Source organism: Rhinopithecus roxellana, chromosome 11 (genome assembly GCF_007565055.1).
Source record: "Rhinopithecus roxellana isolate Shanxi Qingling chromosome 11, ASM756505v1, whole genome shotgun sequence".
In the NCBI taxonomy this organism is placed as follows: domain Eukaryota; kingdom Metazoa; phylum Chordata; class Mammalia; order Primates; family Cercopithecidae; genus Rhinopithecus; species Rhinopithecus roxellana.
Window position 1 is genome coordinate 13844911 of NC_044559.1, and position 16811 is coordinate 13861721.

General features: G+C 43.7%; 1 protein-coding gene across 3 annotated transcripts in view; it reads left to right on the plus strand.

The window, feature by feature from the left end:
- POLR3A (RNA polymerase III subunit A) overlaps positions 1-16811 on the plus strand; it is a 51914-nt gene that overhangs the window by 969 nt on the left and 34134 nt on the right. For all 3 annotated transcript variants that reach the window (XM_010363238.2, XM_030940190.1, XM_030940192.1), the window contains exons 2-11: positions 2946-3081; positions 3416-3553; positions 4026-4197; positions 4466-4620; positions 5600-5839; positions 5962-6124; positions 6302-6438; positions 8495-8598; positions 10047-10188; positions 13947-14087. In XM_010363238.2, the coding sequence (XP_010361540.2) occupies positions 2946-3081; positions 3416-3553; positions 4026-4197; positions 4466-4620; positions 5600-5839; positions 5962-6124; positions 6302-6438; positions 8495-8598; positions 10047-10188; positions 13947-14087 (1528 nt within the window). The remainder of the gene's footprint in view (positions 1-2945; positions 3082-3415; positions 3554-4025; positions 4198-4465; positions 4621-5599; positions 5840-5961; positions 6125-6301; positions 6439-8494; positions 8599-10046; positions 10189-13946; positions 14088-16811) is intronic.

Consider the following 16811-nt stretch of genomic DNA (forward strand, 5'->3'; position numbering starts at 1 on the left):
CCTGCACTCCAGGCTGGGTGACAGAGTGATACGCTGTCTCAAAAAAAAAAAAGTGAATTCATCTTTCTTACAGCAGACACTGAGGAGGGTACTGCTTGTTATTCCCAGTGTTGGACGTTAAAGATACGGTCTGAATAAACTTTTATTGCCTAATCTAGTTGGAGAAGGTACACAAATCAACACTGGGTACAACAAGTGCAATGACAAGGGTAGGTCCAGGGGGTTTTGAGAGCACATAATGGGTCCAGGCAAAAGAAAGGAGACCAAACTGTTTTCTTCAAGGAGCAGACTGGAGGGAGAGAGCACAGGTGATGAGAAGGAAGCAGAAGACTTGAAGCTGTGTTAAGAAGGCATCTGGCAGACAGTGAGGAACCATTGAAGGATTTTCAACAGGAGAGTATCTTGATAAGAGTTCTCCTTCTGGAAAATCTCTTGATTCATGATGGAAAGAATTAGAGGTCGAGAGACCTTGAGATGGATATACAGAATGCCTTGCTTGGGCAGCTGTGTGGATAGTTGCCATTCATTAGAACAGGTGCGGCCGGGCGCGGTGGCTCAAGCCTGTAATCCCAGCACTTTGGGAGGCCGAGACGGGTGGATCACGAGGTCAGGAGATCGAGACCATCCTGGCTAACATGGTGAAACCCCGTCTCTACTAAAACATACAAAAAACTAGCCGGGCGAGGTGGCGGGCGCCTATAGTCCCAGCTACTCGGGAGGCTGAGGCAGGAGAATGGCGTGAACCCGGGAAGCAGAGCTTGCAGTGAGCTGAGATCTGGCCACTGCACTCCAGCCCGGGCAACAGAGCGAGACTCCGTCTCAAAAAAAAAAAAAAAAAAAAAAGAACAGGTGCCTTACCTAGGTGAATGCAGCATCCTCCCGTATGGTAGCTCCACATCAACACTGGCCCTTCACACCCACCTGCACCCAGTCAGATATAATACATTCTCTTTTTTTTTTTTTTTTTTGAGATGGAGTCTCGCTCTGTCGCCCAGGCTGGAGTGCAGTGGCGTGATCTCGGCTCACTGCAAGCTCCACCTCCCAGATTCACGCCATTCTCCTGCCTCAGCCTCATGAGTAGCTGGGACTACAGGCGCCCGCCACCGCGCTCGGCTAATTTTTTGTATTTTTAGTAGAGACGGGGTTTCACCGTGGTCTCGATCTCCTGACCTTGTGATCCGCCCGCCTCGGCCTCCCAAAGTGCTGGAATTACAGGCGTGAGCCCCCGCGCCCGGCCAATACATTCTCACAAAACAGATCAAGTGCTTCTGTCAAAGTGCAAATTAGGGGTATTGTCAATTTAGTTTAAAATTCTCTAGCAGAGGCTGGGAGTGGTGGCTCACGTTTGTAATCCCAGCACTTTGGGAGGCCATGGGAGGCAGATCATGAGGTCAGAAGTTCAAGACCAGACTGGCAAACATGGTAAAACCTCATCTCTACTAAAAATACAAAAATTAGCCGGGTGCAGTGGCGCATGCCTGTAACACCAGCTACTTGGGAGGCTGAGGCAGGAGAATCGCTTGAACCCAGAGGTGGAGGTTGCAGTGAGCTGAGATCATACCACTGCACTCCAGCCTGGGCGACAGATCAAGACTCCGTCTCAAAAAAAAAAAGAAAAAATCCTCTAGCAACTTTCCATTGTGTGTGCCACCACACCCAGCAAATTTTTGTATTTTTAGTAGAGACAGGGTTTCACCATGTTACCCAGGATGGTCTTGATCTCCTGACCTTGTGATCCACCTGCCTCAGCCTGCCAAAGTGCTGGGATTACAGGCATGAGCCACTGCACCCGGCCGCATTTACATTATTTAAATAAATTCCCTACCAAAGTTCCCAAGCTCTCATGCTTTAGCTCCTGTATGCTTTCCTGACTTCATCTTGTACTATTAGCTCTCTATGCTCCAGTATATACTGATTTCATTTTGTTCCTTGAAAATGCCAAGCGTGTGTCAGTCCCAGGATCCTGGCCCTAGTCATTCTCTCCACTTCAGATGCTCTTCCTTCTGATTGTCAGTTTTACAGCAAGGCTTTCTGACCATGCAACATAAAGTAATTCCTCAGGCTCTACTGCTTACATCACTTCTGCATGTGTTCACATTTGTGTATTTGTTTGTTTGTGGTCTGTCTTTTCCATCCTGACCTGTGAGCTCTGTGTTGGCAGGGACCTTGTCTGACTTAGCTAATCTGTATCCGCAGCCTCTAAGATGGTGCCTGGCACATAGGAAATAGCCAGTTTGTTGGAAAAATGAATGAAAGGACAGATATGGGAGAAAAAGTATTGGGGTCTGTTTTCAATGTGTACGGTTTGAAGTGCCTGTGAGATATCTAGGTGGAACTGTCCAGCAGGAGTTGTCTGTACAGATGTCCAGTTGGGTAGCAGTAGCTGGCCTACAGAGATAGATTTGATAGGCATCAACATGTATGTGAGTGGCATGATCACTCAGGAGAATGTGTAGGATAAGAAGATAAGAGGATGAAGTTTGTAATGCTAGATGGTGCAGTACACCAATATTTAAGGGATAGCAGTAAAAGAAAAGACCTCAAAAGAGACTGTACAAGGAGCAGCCAGAGAAGGGAAGAAGAAAACTCAAAGAGTGTATGATGTCACCAAAGCCCAGAGAAAAGCACTTCAAGATTGGGCAGGGTGCTACCAGTGCTGCAGAGGTAAAATGAGGACATTCTTATTGGATTCAGCGGCAGGCAGGTTGTCTACGTGGCCTTGGTGAGCACTGTTCCTTTGATGGTGAGAATAGGAACTGGATTCCAGTAAAATGAAGGGATGTTTGTGAAGGAAAAATGAGAGAGGGTTGAATATATTTAATACTGGTAGGAAAAGCCAGTGGAGATAGTTGGAAGGATAGGTTGGTTATGGTGGGCTATGTATGTAATAGAAATTTTTGGTGATGGGTTTAGCTGTAATTTTCACCTTTTTCTTCCCATTCCAGAAGCCACATCTGTTTTGGAATGAAGTCACCTGAGGAGATGCGTCAGCAGGCACACATCCAAGTTGTGAGTAAGAACCTCTACAGCCAGGACAACCAACATGCCCCCTTGCTATATGGGGTGCTCGACCATAGGATGGTAAGGCCTCCTGACCCCTCCCGGTACCTGTGTCTTGCCGTGCTGATAAATCTGGTGGCTTACCAGATTGAAAGGAGCAGGGGCTTCCTTCCATCTCCCCAACTCCCACTGCACATATCAGACTAGGTCAAGAACTCCAGCCTTTAGTCAGCAACCTGATTCTGATTCTGAGTCATGAAAATTAAAGAAAAAGAAAAACAGTGGGAAGTGATCTCAGAAAGGAGATTTAAAAAGCAAACGAAATGATTCTGTGTCACCTGGCCAGGCATGATGGCTGGGCCCTCTTTCCCATCCAGCAGTCTGTGTTGATCATTGGGTGTGCTTTTTTTCAAAGGGTACGAGTGAGAAGGATCGTCCATGTGAAACCTGTGGGAAAAACCTGGCTGACTGTCTAGGCCACTATGGGTATATTGACCTGGAGTTGCCGTGTTTTCATGTAGGGTACTTCAGAGCAGTCATAGGCATCTTACAGGTAAGCACACAGGTGCTGATTTCCAAGACATAAGTTCTGGAGTGATTGGTCAGGGATGCTAGAATGAATTTAGGAACTATGAGTGGTGGGGGATACATCTAGGGGACTCTTTTATACTAAATACATAATATTTTCATCTCACACTACATGAAGCCACACAAGGATTATTTATTTATCTTGATAAATAGTAGATATGTGTTGTTAAAAAAATAACAATAGTGGTAATTCAGACAATACAGAATAGCACACAAAAAAAAAATAAAGTTAACAAAGTCTGGCTACTGGCCGTGAGTACTGCTCATCTGGTGAACACAGGCTTCCTCTCTATGCATATCTATAGTATAGAGCCATTTGCAGATCTGTGTGTATGGTCACTCAGTTAAGGGTACAAGACAGGGCGATGGCATTTTTAAAAGAAAAGAATTTTTCATTCTCCCTTATGCTTTTATCTGTCTTGCTTAATTTGAAAAAGATGATCTGCAAAACCTGCTGCCACATCATGTTGTCCCAAGAGGAGAAGAAGCAGTTTCTGGACTATTTAAAGAGGCCCGGCCTGACCTACCTTCAGAAGCGAGGACTGAAGAAGAAAATCTCTGACAAGTGCCGAAAGAAAAACATCTGCCATCACTGTGGCGCTTTTAATGGTGAGTGGAATGCACAGAAGGCTAAACGATAACCCTTTTCACTCACTGTCTTCTGTTTAGTTTATTAGGTTTACATAATGTTCTGGAGTCAGTTTTTCTCCTTATAAATTAGGCTTAAGAGCCCAACAACTGATGTCCTATTACGAAATGGACCTCTCATCTTTCACTGCTATAGTAGTTTCAGTACTTTTCGTTAACCAAACTACAACCTCTGGCCAATCTGAGAACCTAATTTTTTAGTTCTTGGTAAATAAATTAATCCTTATAGGTACTGTAAAGAAGTGTGGATTACTGAAGATAATTCATGAGAAATACAAGACCAACAAAAAAGTGGTGGATCCCATTGTATCAAATTTCCTTCAGTCTTTTGAAACAGCCATTGAACATAATAAAGAAGTGGAGCCTCTGCTGGGAAGGGCACAGGTGAGCCTGAGAATGCATGCCCGCCTTCCACCTGTCACACACACACTCCCTCCCCCACCTCCACCCCACCCCTAGACACCCACTCTCTTCCAAAATGAGAGGTCCAGTTAGGTTTGACACCTCTCCAATAATTCTTCTGTTTTTGTTTATGGTTTTTTTTTTTTGAGACGAAGATGGAGTCTCGCTCTTTCACCCAGGCTGGAGTGAAGTGGTGCAAATCTTGGCTCACTGCAACCTCTACACCCAAGGTTCAAACAATTCTCCTGCCTCAGCCTCCCACAATTCTCCTGCCTCAGCCTCCCAAGTAGCTGGGATTACAGGCATGTGCCACCATGCCAAGCTCATTTTTGTATTTTTAGTAGAGATGGGGTTTCTCCATGTTTGTCAGGCTGGTCTCAAACTCCCGACCTCATGTAATCTGCCTGCCTCGGCCTCCCAAAGTGCTGGGATTACAGGCCTGAGCCACTGCGCCCAGCCTCCAGCTGCCAGTATTTTATGAACATTTTTTATGTCGATTGCTATGTTTGTCTAGTATCTTTCTTTTTTTTTTCCAATGGCTTGCTGCTTTTCCACATATGGATATACCATGATTTTATGTAGCCAGTAAATTGTCAGGCTATTTCCAACTTTTCGCTGTTAAGAACAGTTTTTATTACCTTCCTATTCTCTCACATGGATAAAAAATAACAACCAAAAAAACAGCTTTTGTGAGCATTCTGGTAGCTAAATTTTTGTGTTCATTTCTGAAGTTACACCCTTGGGAATAATTATGACAAGTGGAATTTTTGGCTTGAAAAATTGGAATAAAAGACATACACATTTTTAAGGCTCTTGCAGCATAGCATGTCATCCATAGAAATCTCTGTTGTCACTTACCTTAAGTGACAGATAGGTTAGAAAACATGGTGAAGGAAAACCTTGCCAAAGCTATGGAAAACTAATATAGTATCTCCATTTCTGCCTTTCTTCGTTTCCATAGGAAAACTTGAATCCCTTAGTAGTTCTGAATTTATTTAAACGAATCCCAGCTGAAGATGTTCCTCTACTTCTGATGAACCCAGAAGCTGGAAAGCCGTCTGATTTGATTCTCACACGACTTTTGGTGCCTCCTTTGTGTATCAGACCCTCCGTTGTGAGTGATTTGAAGTCTGGCACCAATGAAGATGATCTGACAATGAAATTGACAGAAATCATTTTCCTAAACGATGTTATTAAAAAGGTCAGTGCCTCACATTAGCTTGTAAGTTTCGTAGTATATCTATCCAAGAACTTCTGGTCAAGAAAATGTGAGAAAACTCAAACTGACCAGGTTTGTGTCTGTTCGGGCTGTGCTGGTTTTAGCATCGGATCTCAGGAGCCAAGACCCAGATGATCATGGAGGACTGGGATTTCCTGCAGCTGCAGTGTGCCCTCTACATTAACAGTGAGCTCTCGGGTATTCCCCTCAACATGGCACCAAAGAAGTGGACCAGAGGCTTCGTCCAACGCCTGAAGGGAAAACAGGGTAGGTTTCCCAGAAGATGTGCAGAAGCCGGCCTGCTCTCTTTGGTTCATTTTCGTAGAATGTCTGTCCAGCTTCTCTGGTTGGAGGTCACAGGCTTTCCTCAGTCTCTCTGTTCTTATTATTCCCATCAGCACATGGTATGCCATGGGGACCTATGACATGTTTTTGGCTATTTAGGTCGATTTAGAGGAAATCTCTCAGGAAAGAGAGTGGATTTTTCTGGCAGAACAGTCATCTCACCTGACCCCAACCTCCGGATTGATGAGGTAGCTGTGCCAGTTCATGTGGCCAAAATTCTAACTTTTCCTGAGAAGGTAAGTGACCACTCAGCTGCTCAATTCGTTGTTTTAAATTCAGTCTTTTACATTATATTTTGGTATTGCAAACAACAGGCAGTAGAAAGTCCCCAGTAACCCACTCGACCTACAGTTTGGTTTACATGAGTGTACGTGTCTTCCCAGTTTGTTTTATACATATATGGTGGTATATATTCTCTAAACCATCTGCAGCCACAGTTGTTTCTGGCTTCATGTGTATATACTCATATATACGCTATACTTTTTTGCAATGCTTTTTTGCAAGTAATAACATCTTGACCGAGCATGGTGGCTAATACCTGTAATCCCAACACTTAGGGAGGCCAAGGCAGGTAGATCATCTGAGCCCAGGAGTTCAAGACCCAACCTGGGCAACACAGTGAAAACCTTGTCTCTACCAAAAATACAAAAAATTAGCCAGGAGTGGTCGCAGGCACCTGTGGTCCCAGCTACTGGGGAGACTGAGGTGGAAGGATTGCTTGAGCATGCGAGGTGGAGGTTGTGAGCCAAGGTCACGCCAGTGCACTCCAGCCTGGTGAAAAATTCTAAAACAATTTTTTTAGAGATGGGATTCTCAGTTTGTTGCCCAGGCTGGTCTTGAACTCCCAGCCCTGTCTTAAAAAAAGAAAAGAAAAAAAACTTAAGACACTTTTCTATGTTGGTTCATACCTCATATTTTAAACTAACTGAATGGTAAACATTACCGCTAGTTAATATCCTTGGGATAGGTTTTTATTCTTAAAACCTTACAATCACTGAGTCACAGCATTTGAACATTTTAAGGCTATTGCTGCATGCCGAGAAAGGCTTTTTTTTTTTTTTTTTTAAGAAACAGACTCTCACTCTGTCACCCAGGCCGAAGTGCAGTGGTGTGTTCATAGTTCACTATAACCTCAAACTCCTGGCCTCAAGCCATTCTTACACCTCAGCCTCCCGAGTAGCTAGGACTGCAGGTGCACACCACTATGCCCAACTAATTTTTAAAAAAATTTTTTTAGAGACAGGATTCTCAGTATGTTGCCCAGGCTGGTCTTGAACTCCCAGCCTCAAGTGATCATCCCACCTTAGCCTCCCAAGTCACTGAAAGTCACTGAGATTACAGGGCCCTATGCCCAGCTAGTACTTTTTTTTTTTTTTTTTTGAGACTGACTCTCACTCTATTGCCCAGGCTAGAGTGCAGTGGCACAATCTTGGCTCACTGCAACCTCCACCTCCTGGGTTCAAGTGATTCTCCTGCCTCAGCCTCCTGAGTAGCTGGGATTACAGGCATCCACCACCACGCCCAGCTAGTTTTTGTATTCTTAGTAGAGATGGGGTTTCATCATGTTGGCCAGGCTGGTCTCGAACTTCTGACCTTAAGTGATCCACTTGCCTTGGCCTCCCAAAGTGCTGGGATTATAGGCATGAACCACCGCACCCAGCCCGTACTTTCTTTTTTTTTTTTTTAATTGAGGTCTAAATAACAGAAGGGCATCATGCTAACAAGAGAATATTGATTGGCTTTACCTGTGAGACTCACAGTTAGCCCAGATCATAGATGTTCCTGGTCAGCTTGCGTCGTGTGTCCTCAGTTGAGTTACTAATGATCCAAGAGTTTATTTCTCCAGAATGGTGTCCCACAAGACAATTGTTTAAGAGGTTGCAGAACACATTCAATGCAAACCAGGGCTTGTAGTGCTGGTGTCACAACTTTTAAACCTTACAAGACTCCAGTAAGTTATTGCAGATCGAGTTGCCACCTGTTTCTAGGATCACAGAAGGTCCCTATAGATCAATCTAGCCTACCCGTTTTACCAGTGAGGAAACCAAGCACCAGGAAAGGACTTGACCATGTTACCTGGTGAGCAAACAGCTGAGTTGACATTGGAAGCTGGGGGCTTGTTTGCCAGTCCATTGTTCACATTATACTCAAGACCATAGGCAGCAGACTGCCCAGGATGCCTCTCTTTCTCCTAGAATCTGTACAGGGAAAGTAAAGTTTAAGACATATTTCAGTATCATTTGTTAGCTTCTAGATACCTGAGAGTAACATTGTGGTTTTTCCCTGATACAGGTAAACAAAGCAAACATCAGTTTCTTGAGGAAACTGGTTCAAAACGGCCCCGAGGTTCACCCGGGAGCAAACTTCATTCAGCAGAGACATACACAGATGAAAAGGTAATCTTTTCCCAATCTAGTTGGATTTAACTACCTTTTCATGGCAAAGTTCACTGTGGTCACACTCAGTCACAGAATGCAATCCAGAATACAGTTTGTGTGACATTTTGGCATGTGGAAAATATCTGTTTAAATTTCCGTGAGCTGAGGTATGTCATTTGCTCTGTTCAGTCGTTCAATATACATGAAATTCTCCTTTGTACTCAGGCTTGTAATGTTATTGGATCCAGGAGGACAAAATACCATGGATACTAAAGTCTAAAGTGGATCATTATGGCTGGGCTTGGTGGCTCACACCTGTAATCCCAGCACTTTGGGAGGCTGTGGGCAGATCACTTGAGGCCAGGACTTCAAGACCAGCCTGGCCAACATGGTGAAACCCCTTTTCTACTAAAAATACAAAAATTAGCCAGGCGAGGTGGCGCACGTATGTAGTCCCAGATTCTCAGGAGGCTGAGGCACAAGAATCGCTTGAACCCAGGAGGCAGAGGTTACAGTGAGCTGAGATCACACCGCTGCACTCCAGCCTGGGCGACAGAGCAAGACTCTGTCTCAGAAATACAATAAATATATAAAGTGGATCATTGCCTGTGTCACCTAGGCTCTGAGGGCTTTTAGCATTTCTAAAATTAGGATATATCTTTTTTCTTTTTTCAAGACTGAGTCTTGCTCTGTCACCCAGGCTGGAGTGCAATGGTGCAATCTCGACTCACTGCAGCTTCTGCCTCCTGGGTTCAAGCAATTCTCCTGCCTCAGTATCCCGAGTGACTGGGATTACAGGCACCCGCCACCGCACCTGGCTAATTTTTGTATTTTTAGGAGAGACGGGGTTTCACCATGTTGGCCAGGCTGGTCTCAAACTCCTGACCTTGTGATCCACCTGCCTCAGCCTCCCAAAGTGCTGGGATTACAGGCATGAGCCACCACGCCCTGCTGGATATATCTTAAGATCAATTTATCATAGCTTTTTGTTTTTGTTTTTGTTTTTTGATGAGGTCTTACTCTGTCACTCAGGCTGGAGTGCAATGGCACAATCATGGCTCACTGCAGTCTCCACCTCCTATGCTCAGGTGATTCTCCCACCTTAGCCTCCCAACTAGATGAGATTACAGGCACACACACCCCACCACGCTTGGCTAATTTTTGTATTTTTTGTAGAGACAAGGTCTCACCATATTGCCCAGTCTGGTCTCTATCTCTTGGGATCAAGCAATCCACCCATCTCAGCCTCCCAAAGTGCTGAGATTACAAGAGTGAGTCACCTCACCCACCCTGTCATAGTTTAATAGGGAGCTTTTTTCTTGGCATGTAAAACTATATGACATTAAAACAGAGGCGTCTTAGATTTGATGAAATAACATATTAAACATTGAATCCTGATCTAAAGAGGGAGAAACTTGGTGAGAGAGATTTGTTTTCACAGATTATGTTTATTGTTGCACATTCAGGTTTTTGAAATATGGGAATCGAGAAAAGATGGCTCAAGAGCTCAAGTATGGTGACATCGTAGAGAGGCACCTCATTGATGGAGATGTGGTGCTATTCAACCGGCAGCCCTCACTGCACAAATTGAGCATTATGGCTCATCTGGTGAGTAGGACTGCTTTTTTAATTTTCCATTATGTAGAAATTTGCCATGACTGTTCAGTGCTAAACTCTGGACTTCTAAAATTAAAATTGCCTGTTATCTCAAGTTTTCATAACCTTTTTTTTTTTTTTTTTTTTGAGACAGAGTCTTGCTCTGTCACCTAGGCTGGAGTGCAGTGACACAATCACAGCTCACTGCAACCTTGACCTCCCAGGCCCAAGCAAGCCTCTCACCTCAGCCTCCAAAGTAGCTGGGACCACGGACATGTACCACCAAACCTGGCTAATTTTTTTTTTTTTTTGGTTGAGACAGGGGTCTCACTATTTTGCCCAAGCTAGTCTGGAACTCCTGGGCTCAAGCGATCCTCCTTCTGCCTCCCAAAGTTCTGGGATTATAGGCGTGAGCAGCACCCACACCTGGCCCAAGCTTTCATAACTATCGGTCTCCCTCTTCTCTCACATTTTAGTTTGGGTGAAACTTTTTAATTTCAAGCTTCCTTTTAGTAAGCTTTAATATTTTTTATATTAAATTTTTAATATTTGCAATGTAATATTCATACAAAACACTAAGAGAGGATTTAATTGAAAGTGACTCGCATGATTTCACAAAAACATACACATGTATATGTGTTGTGTGCACAAACTTATGTAAAATAGGTATGGCAGAAAATTGACTTTTTTTTTTTTGGAGACAGTCTCACTCTGTTACCCAGGCTAGAGTGCGGTGGCACAATCTGGCTCATTGCAGCTTTTACTGCCTCGGCTCAAGAGATCCTCCCACCTCAGCCTGCCGTAGCTAGGACTACAGGCATGCGCCATGATGGCCAGCTCTTCTTTTTGAGACAGAGTCTCACTCTGTTGCCCAGGCAAGATGTGCAGTGGCGCAGTCTTGGCTCACAGCAGCCTCTGCCTCCTGGGTTCAAGTGAGTCTCCTGCCTCAGCCTCCCAAGTAGCTGGGGTTACAGGTGCATGCCACCACACTCCACTAATTTTTGTATTTTTAGTAGAGGCAGGATTTCACCATGTTGGCCTGGCTGGTCTCAAACTCTTGACCTCAAGTGATTCCCCCACCTGGGCCTCCCAAAGTGCTGAGATTACAAACAGAAGCCACCGTGCTCAGCCTTTTTTTTTTTTAAGTAGAGCTGAGGTCTTGGTGTATTGCCCAGACAGGTTGCAATCTCCTATGCTCAATGGATCCTCCCAGAGTGCTGGGATTATAGGTATGACCCACTGTGCCCAGCCAGAAAATTGACTTTTGATTTAACTTTGCATATTAACTAAGCAACTAAAATGCTTAAAAGATTTTTTCTTTACAGTAGTCCTCCAACTAAGACCTTAAACCGTATTTTTTTGGTGATTTAGTTTTGCGACAGCAGCAGTCCCTTTTTCTGGAGATTTAAAATGGAAATGAGATACAGCTTCAATTTGTTCAATATTCATAGATTCTCCTATCTGTAAAGCTGTTGATCCATGAGCCTTTGCAAACAGTGTTTAAGCAGCCTCTTATGGTAATATTTTTTTCTAGATTCATTTTGGAGTAGTCTGGACACATTATATCAGTCTGTTTACCTAACAGTAGAAATAACTAAGAAGTAGTTTGTGATTATGGGATTATGATTGTGAGAATGTAGAGCGTTAACTAAAGCTTTCTCTTTCTGAAACGTTTTGCTTGGCTTTGGAATATTACAAAATATAATTATTAGTTTTTTTTGACTGGCAATGGCACACACCTGTAGCCCCAGCTACTCAGGAGGCTGAGGCAGGAGGATCGCATGAGCCTGGGAGTTCAAGGCTACAGTGTGCTATGATCACTAGCCGCTGCACTCCAGCCTGGGCAACATAATGAGACCCTGCCTCTAAAAAAAAAAGTAGAAATTTTTTTTGTTTGAAAATTTTGAGACCAGGTGCAGTGGCTCATGCCTGTAATCCCAGCACTCTGGGAGGCCAAGGTGGGTGGATCACTTGAGGTCAGGAGTTTGAGACCAACCTGGACAACATGATGAAACCCCATCTTTACTAAAATACAAAAAATTAGCCGAGTGTGGTGGCTCGTGCCTGTAATCCCAGCTACTTGGGAGACTGAGGCAGGAGAATCACTTGAACCCGGGAAGCAGAGGTTGCAGTGAGCCAAGATTGCGCCACTACATTCCAGCCTGGGTGACAGAACGAAACTGCATCTCAAAAAAAAGAAAAAGAAAAGCTTCAAATGTACACTAAAGTAGAGAGAATGATCTAATGAACTTACACATTCCCATCCTCTGTATGCAATAATTTTCAAGATTTAGCCACATTTGTTTTGTCTTTCCCATTTTTCTTCAATGAACCCACATCTGTGTCAGTTTTCAATATGTATTCCGTTTACATTTGTAAGAAAAACTTACATAACCACGGTGCTGTAATCATACCTAACAAAACTAACAGTCATCTATCTCTTGGCTTTGCCAGGTCCATACCCTGGTTCATATTCAGATTTCCCCGTTTGTCTCAAAAATGTTTTTTTGTGGTTTGAGTCAAGATGCAAGCAGTGAATTCATTTTAATTAATTCATTTATCATCATTGCCTGTGTTATTTTATTGAGCTACAAAATGGAAGCTCACTTTTTGAATCTATCATTCATTTCACATTTATTATCTAGAATTCTTGTAATGGAAAATACCGCCTTGTTAATTAGGTCTGTTTGCTTGCCCAGAGGAGCAGCTCTTAAAGCAAAGGCAGTGTAAATGGTTAAGTCTTTTTCCTTTATTGTCATTTTGGGTAGTAAGAACTTAGTGCTCCCCTGTGTTCGTGTCCTTAGGAAAAAAAAATTTTTTTAAAGAAAGGAGCGGGCGCGGTGGCTCATGCCTGTAATCCCAGCACTTTGGGAGGCCAAGGTGGGTGGATCATGAGGTCAGGAGTTCTAGACCAATGGTGAAACCTCATCTCTACTAAAATACAAAAATTAGCCAGGCGTGGTAGTGCTCGCCTGTAATCCCAGCTACTCAGGAGACTGAGGCAGGAGAATTGCTTGATCCCAGGAGACAGAGGTTGCAGTGAGCCGAGATTGCGCCATTGCACTCCAGTCAGGATAGTAGAGTGAGACTCTGTCTCAAATAAAAAAGGGGGTTAGTGCTCAGTAACTTCCAACTAGGTTGGTTGGGGTTTTTTGTTTGTTTTGACTTTCTCTTTTTTCAGTGTCATTATAAACACATGGGTTTTTATTTAGTTGGTGTATTTTAATCAACTTCTGTTAATCTTTTTGATACTTGAAACCATGACATCCTTGGCCAGTGGAAGCCTTCACATTGGCACCTTTGTTGAAATTCACTGCTTTGGTTCAATCTAATAAAGCTTCTCGAATGAGTCTTTTTTTTTGTTCTTCTTTTTTTGAGATGGAGTCTCGCTCTGTCACCCAGGCTGGTGTGCAATAGCACGATCTTGGCTCACTGCAACCTCCGCCTCCTGGGTTCAAGCAGTTCTCCTGCCTCAGCCTCCCGAGTAACCAGGATTACGGGCGTGTGCCACCACGCCTGGCTAATTTTTGTATTTTTAGTAGAGACGGGGTTTCACCATGTTGTCCAGGCTGGGAATAAGTCATAAATGATATATATCGCTCGACAGAACATACTGGGAATCTACTTTCTTAAGCCAGTGCCCAGTTTTCCAGGAAATCATTTTTAATGTTTCAAAACGAGGAGCTTTTGGATAAATGCCTAAGTCCTCTTCCTGTTTTGTTTTGTTTTGTTGTGTTGTGTTGTGTTGTATTGTGTTTTGTGTTCCACAGGCCAGGGTCAAGCCCCACCGGACCTTCAGATTTAATGAGTGTGTCTGTACACCCTACAATGCTGACTTTGATGGTGACGAAATGAACCTTCATCTTCCTCAAACAGAAGAAGCTAAAGCAGAGGCCCTTGTTCTGATGGGGGTATGTAGGGTGGCACAGCCCAGCTTTTGCATAACAGCTCCTTGAAAGGAGGCAAAGGGGAACTTATGTGAAAACACCACCACAACTAACAATGCCAAAGAAGCCAGGCTCTTTCTGTTCTTAAACCGACCACTAACTGCCTATGTATCTCTCTTTTTATTGGTTTCTTTTGAGACTTTGAAGAATCTCTCTTGGAAATTATAGTGTATACATGAGTTAGGGTCTGTAACAGATGTGTTGAGGGGATTTTCTGGCCTATAATATGGATTCTGGGGAGAAAATGTATACATGAGGGCCAGTTATGACAAGGTACAAAAAGAATATATCAATATACGTGTTGGATATAACCAGGGAAGAAGACGTCCTACCTAAGTAAATTTTCCAGTAGCTGAAGATTCTTTAAGCACCAATACATTTTATTGAACATTTTGAACAGAAATCTTCCTAAACTATATTACATGCTTCATCTTCTTAAAGGATGCAGTATTATATGTAATCATAATAACTCTTACCACCATTTTATTTTACACATGCATAAGGAGTGCCCAGTAGGTCCTTCAGGAGATCGGCGATAGTGAGGCACATGCCTGCTGTTAAGGAGCTTACAGTTGGGCTTTAACTGTCGGCACAGGCCAGGCGCGGTGGCTCAGGCCTGTAATCCCAGCACTTTGGGAAGCCTAGACAGGTGGTTCACTTGAGCTCAGGAGTTCAAGACCAGCCCGGACAACATGGTGAAACTCCATCTCTACAAAAACTACAAAAATTAGCCAGGTGTGGTGGTGCACGCCTGTAGTCCCAGCTACTTGGGAAGCTAAGGTGGGAGGATTGCTTGGGCCCAGGAGGTTGAGGCTGCAGTGAGCTGTGATTGCACCACTGCAGTTCAGCCTGAGCAACAGAGCAAGACCCTGTCTCAAAAGAAAAAAAACCTGTTGGCACTACATGTACTATTCACTCCTGACCCAGCAATAACACAGTGGGACATGGCACCTGCTGTGTAGGATTCTCCCCTCCTGAACTTCACGATCCCCAGCTATTGAGTATTTAAGTGCTTTAGGCTTTCTTTTTCAGTATTCCAGCTTCCTATATTAGGAACTGGTAAGTCTTACAGTTGTAAGTGTCCCTACCTCCAAAAACACTTAACCATTTCTGATATGATGCTTTTAAACTTGTTTTGGTTTAGGTTTTTAGTATCACATGCATAGTTTTGGGGTTTTAAGTTGTCTGTATGTTTAGATTTATTTTCTTTATTTTTTATTTATTTATTTTTTTGAGACAGAGTTTCACCCTTGTTGCCCAGGCTGGAGTGCAATGGCGTGATCTCGGCTCACCGCAACCTCCACCTTCCAGGTTCAAGTGATTCTCCTGCCTCAGCCTCCTGAGTAGCTGGGATTACAGACATCTGCCACCATGCCTGGCTAATTCTGTATTTTTAGGAGAGACCGGGTTTCACCACATTTGCCAGGCTGGTCTGGAACTCCCAACCTCAGGCGATCTGCCCACCTTGGCCTCCCAAAGTTCTGGAATTAAAGGTGTGAGCCACTGCACCTGGCCTTAGATTTATTTTCTATAATGAGCATATATTATTTTTGTTACAAAAAGTAATGTTTAGAATGCTGCTAGGAATAATAGCCATCAGCTTGCAACCAACCGTTTAGACTTCGTTGTTGACTCTGCCGTTGAGGATCCATACTGTGGACATTGTGTTATAACTACATATTTCATTGGTTACAAATGGCAATAATAAAACAAAGGCTCCAAGGATTTGAGGGTAGAAGAATCCTTAGTTACCATGTGGACAAGTTTCCTCAATTTCAAGTGAGAAAATACCTATCGTTCTGATTTAGGGTGCTGTTCTCAATGGAGTTCATAGGGCTCTAATTTGGATGTGGCCCCGAATTACCCAGGAGACTTTCTCAAAATTCACGAATCTCAGCCCCTTGCACTCTGCTTCTACCCCTAGACTTCCTGTATCCCACTCAGAGAGAGTCTCTAAACCAGAAATAAGAGCAGTCAGGCAGTGTGCAATGAAGAGGCACATCTGGCTGAACAGCTGTCTCCCACTCTGGTTGAAGGGTCCCTGCTTTGGATAGTGGCTCAGAAGTAGGTGGTAATAGGCCTTTGTGTGAGAGGACCCTGCTTTCTGGGTGAAAAGGCCCAGGAAACCCACAAACACATGTGCATTTTCACATCAAGATTAGAGCAGATGTACTCTGATATACACAGAGCCTTCTTTACATGAGTTAATTATGTTTTACTACCTAACACCTTTTTTTGCCCAACGAGGCCCTCATTAAATGTTTAATTAAATTATGTTATTGGATTGATTATTATTAGAATTTAATGTTTTAACCAAGGGACATTTAGCAGGTCTGTTGTTATTGTGGACAAGTGTGGAATTGGTTGACTTCAGAGGTAACAACGCTCCTCCTCATTCACAGAAATGAATTTTCTTTGGAGAAGTGCATTTAGTAATAACAATAGGGCTGGGTGCAGTAGCTTATGCCTCTAATACTGGCACTTTGGGAGGCCAAGGCAGGAGGATCAGTTGAGCCCAGGAGTTCGAGACCAGTCTGGGCAACAAAGTAAGACCCCGTCTCCACAAAAAAATGCAAAAGCTTAGCTGGGCATGATGATGTGCGCCTGTAGTCCCAGCTACTTGGGAGGCTGAGCTGGGAGGATTGCTTGAGCCCCACGAGGTTGAGGCTGCAGTGAGCCATATTTATA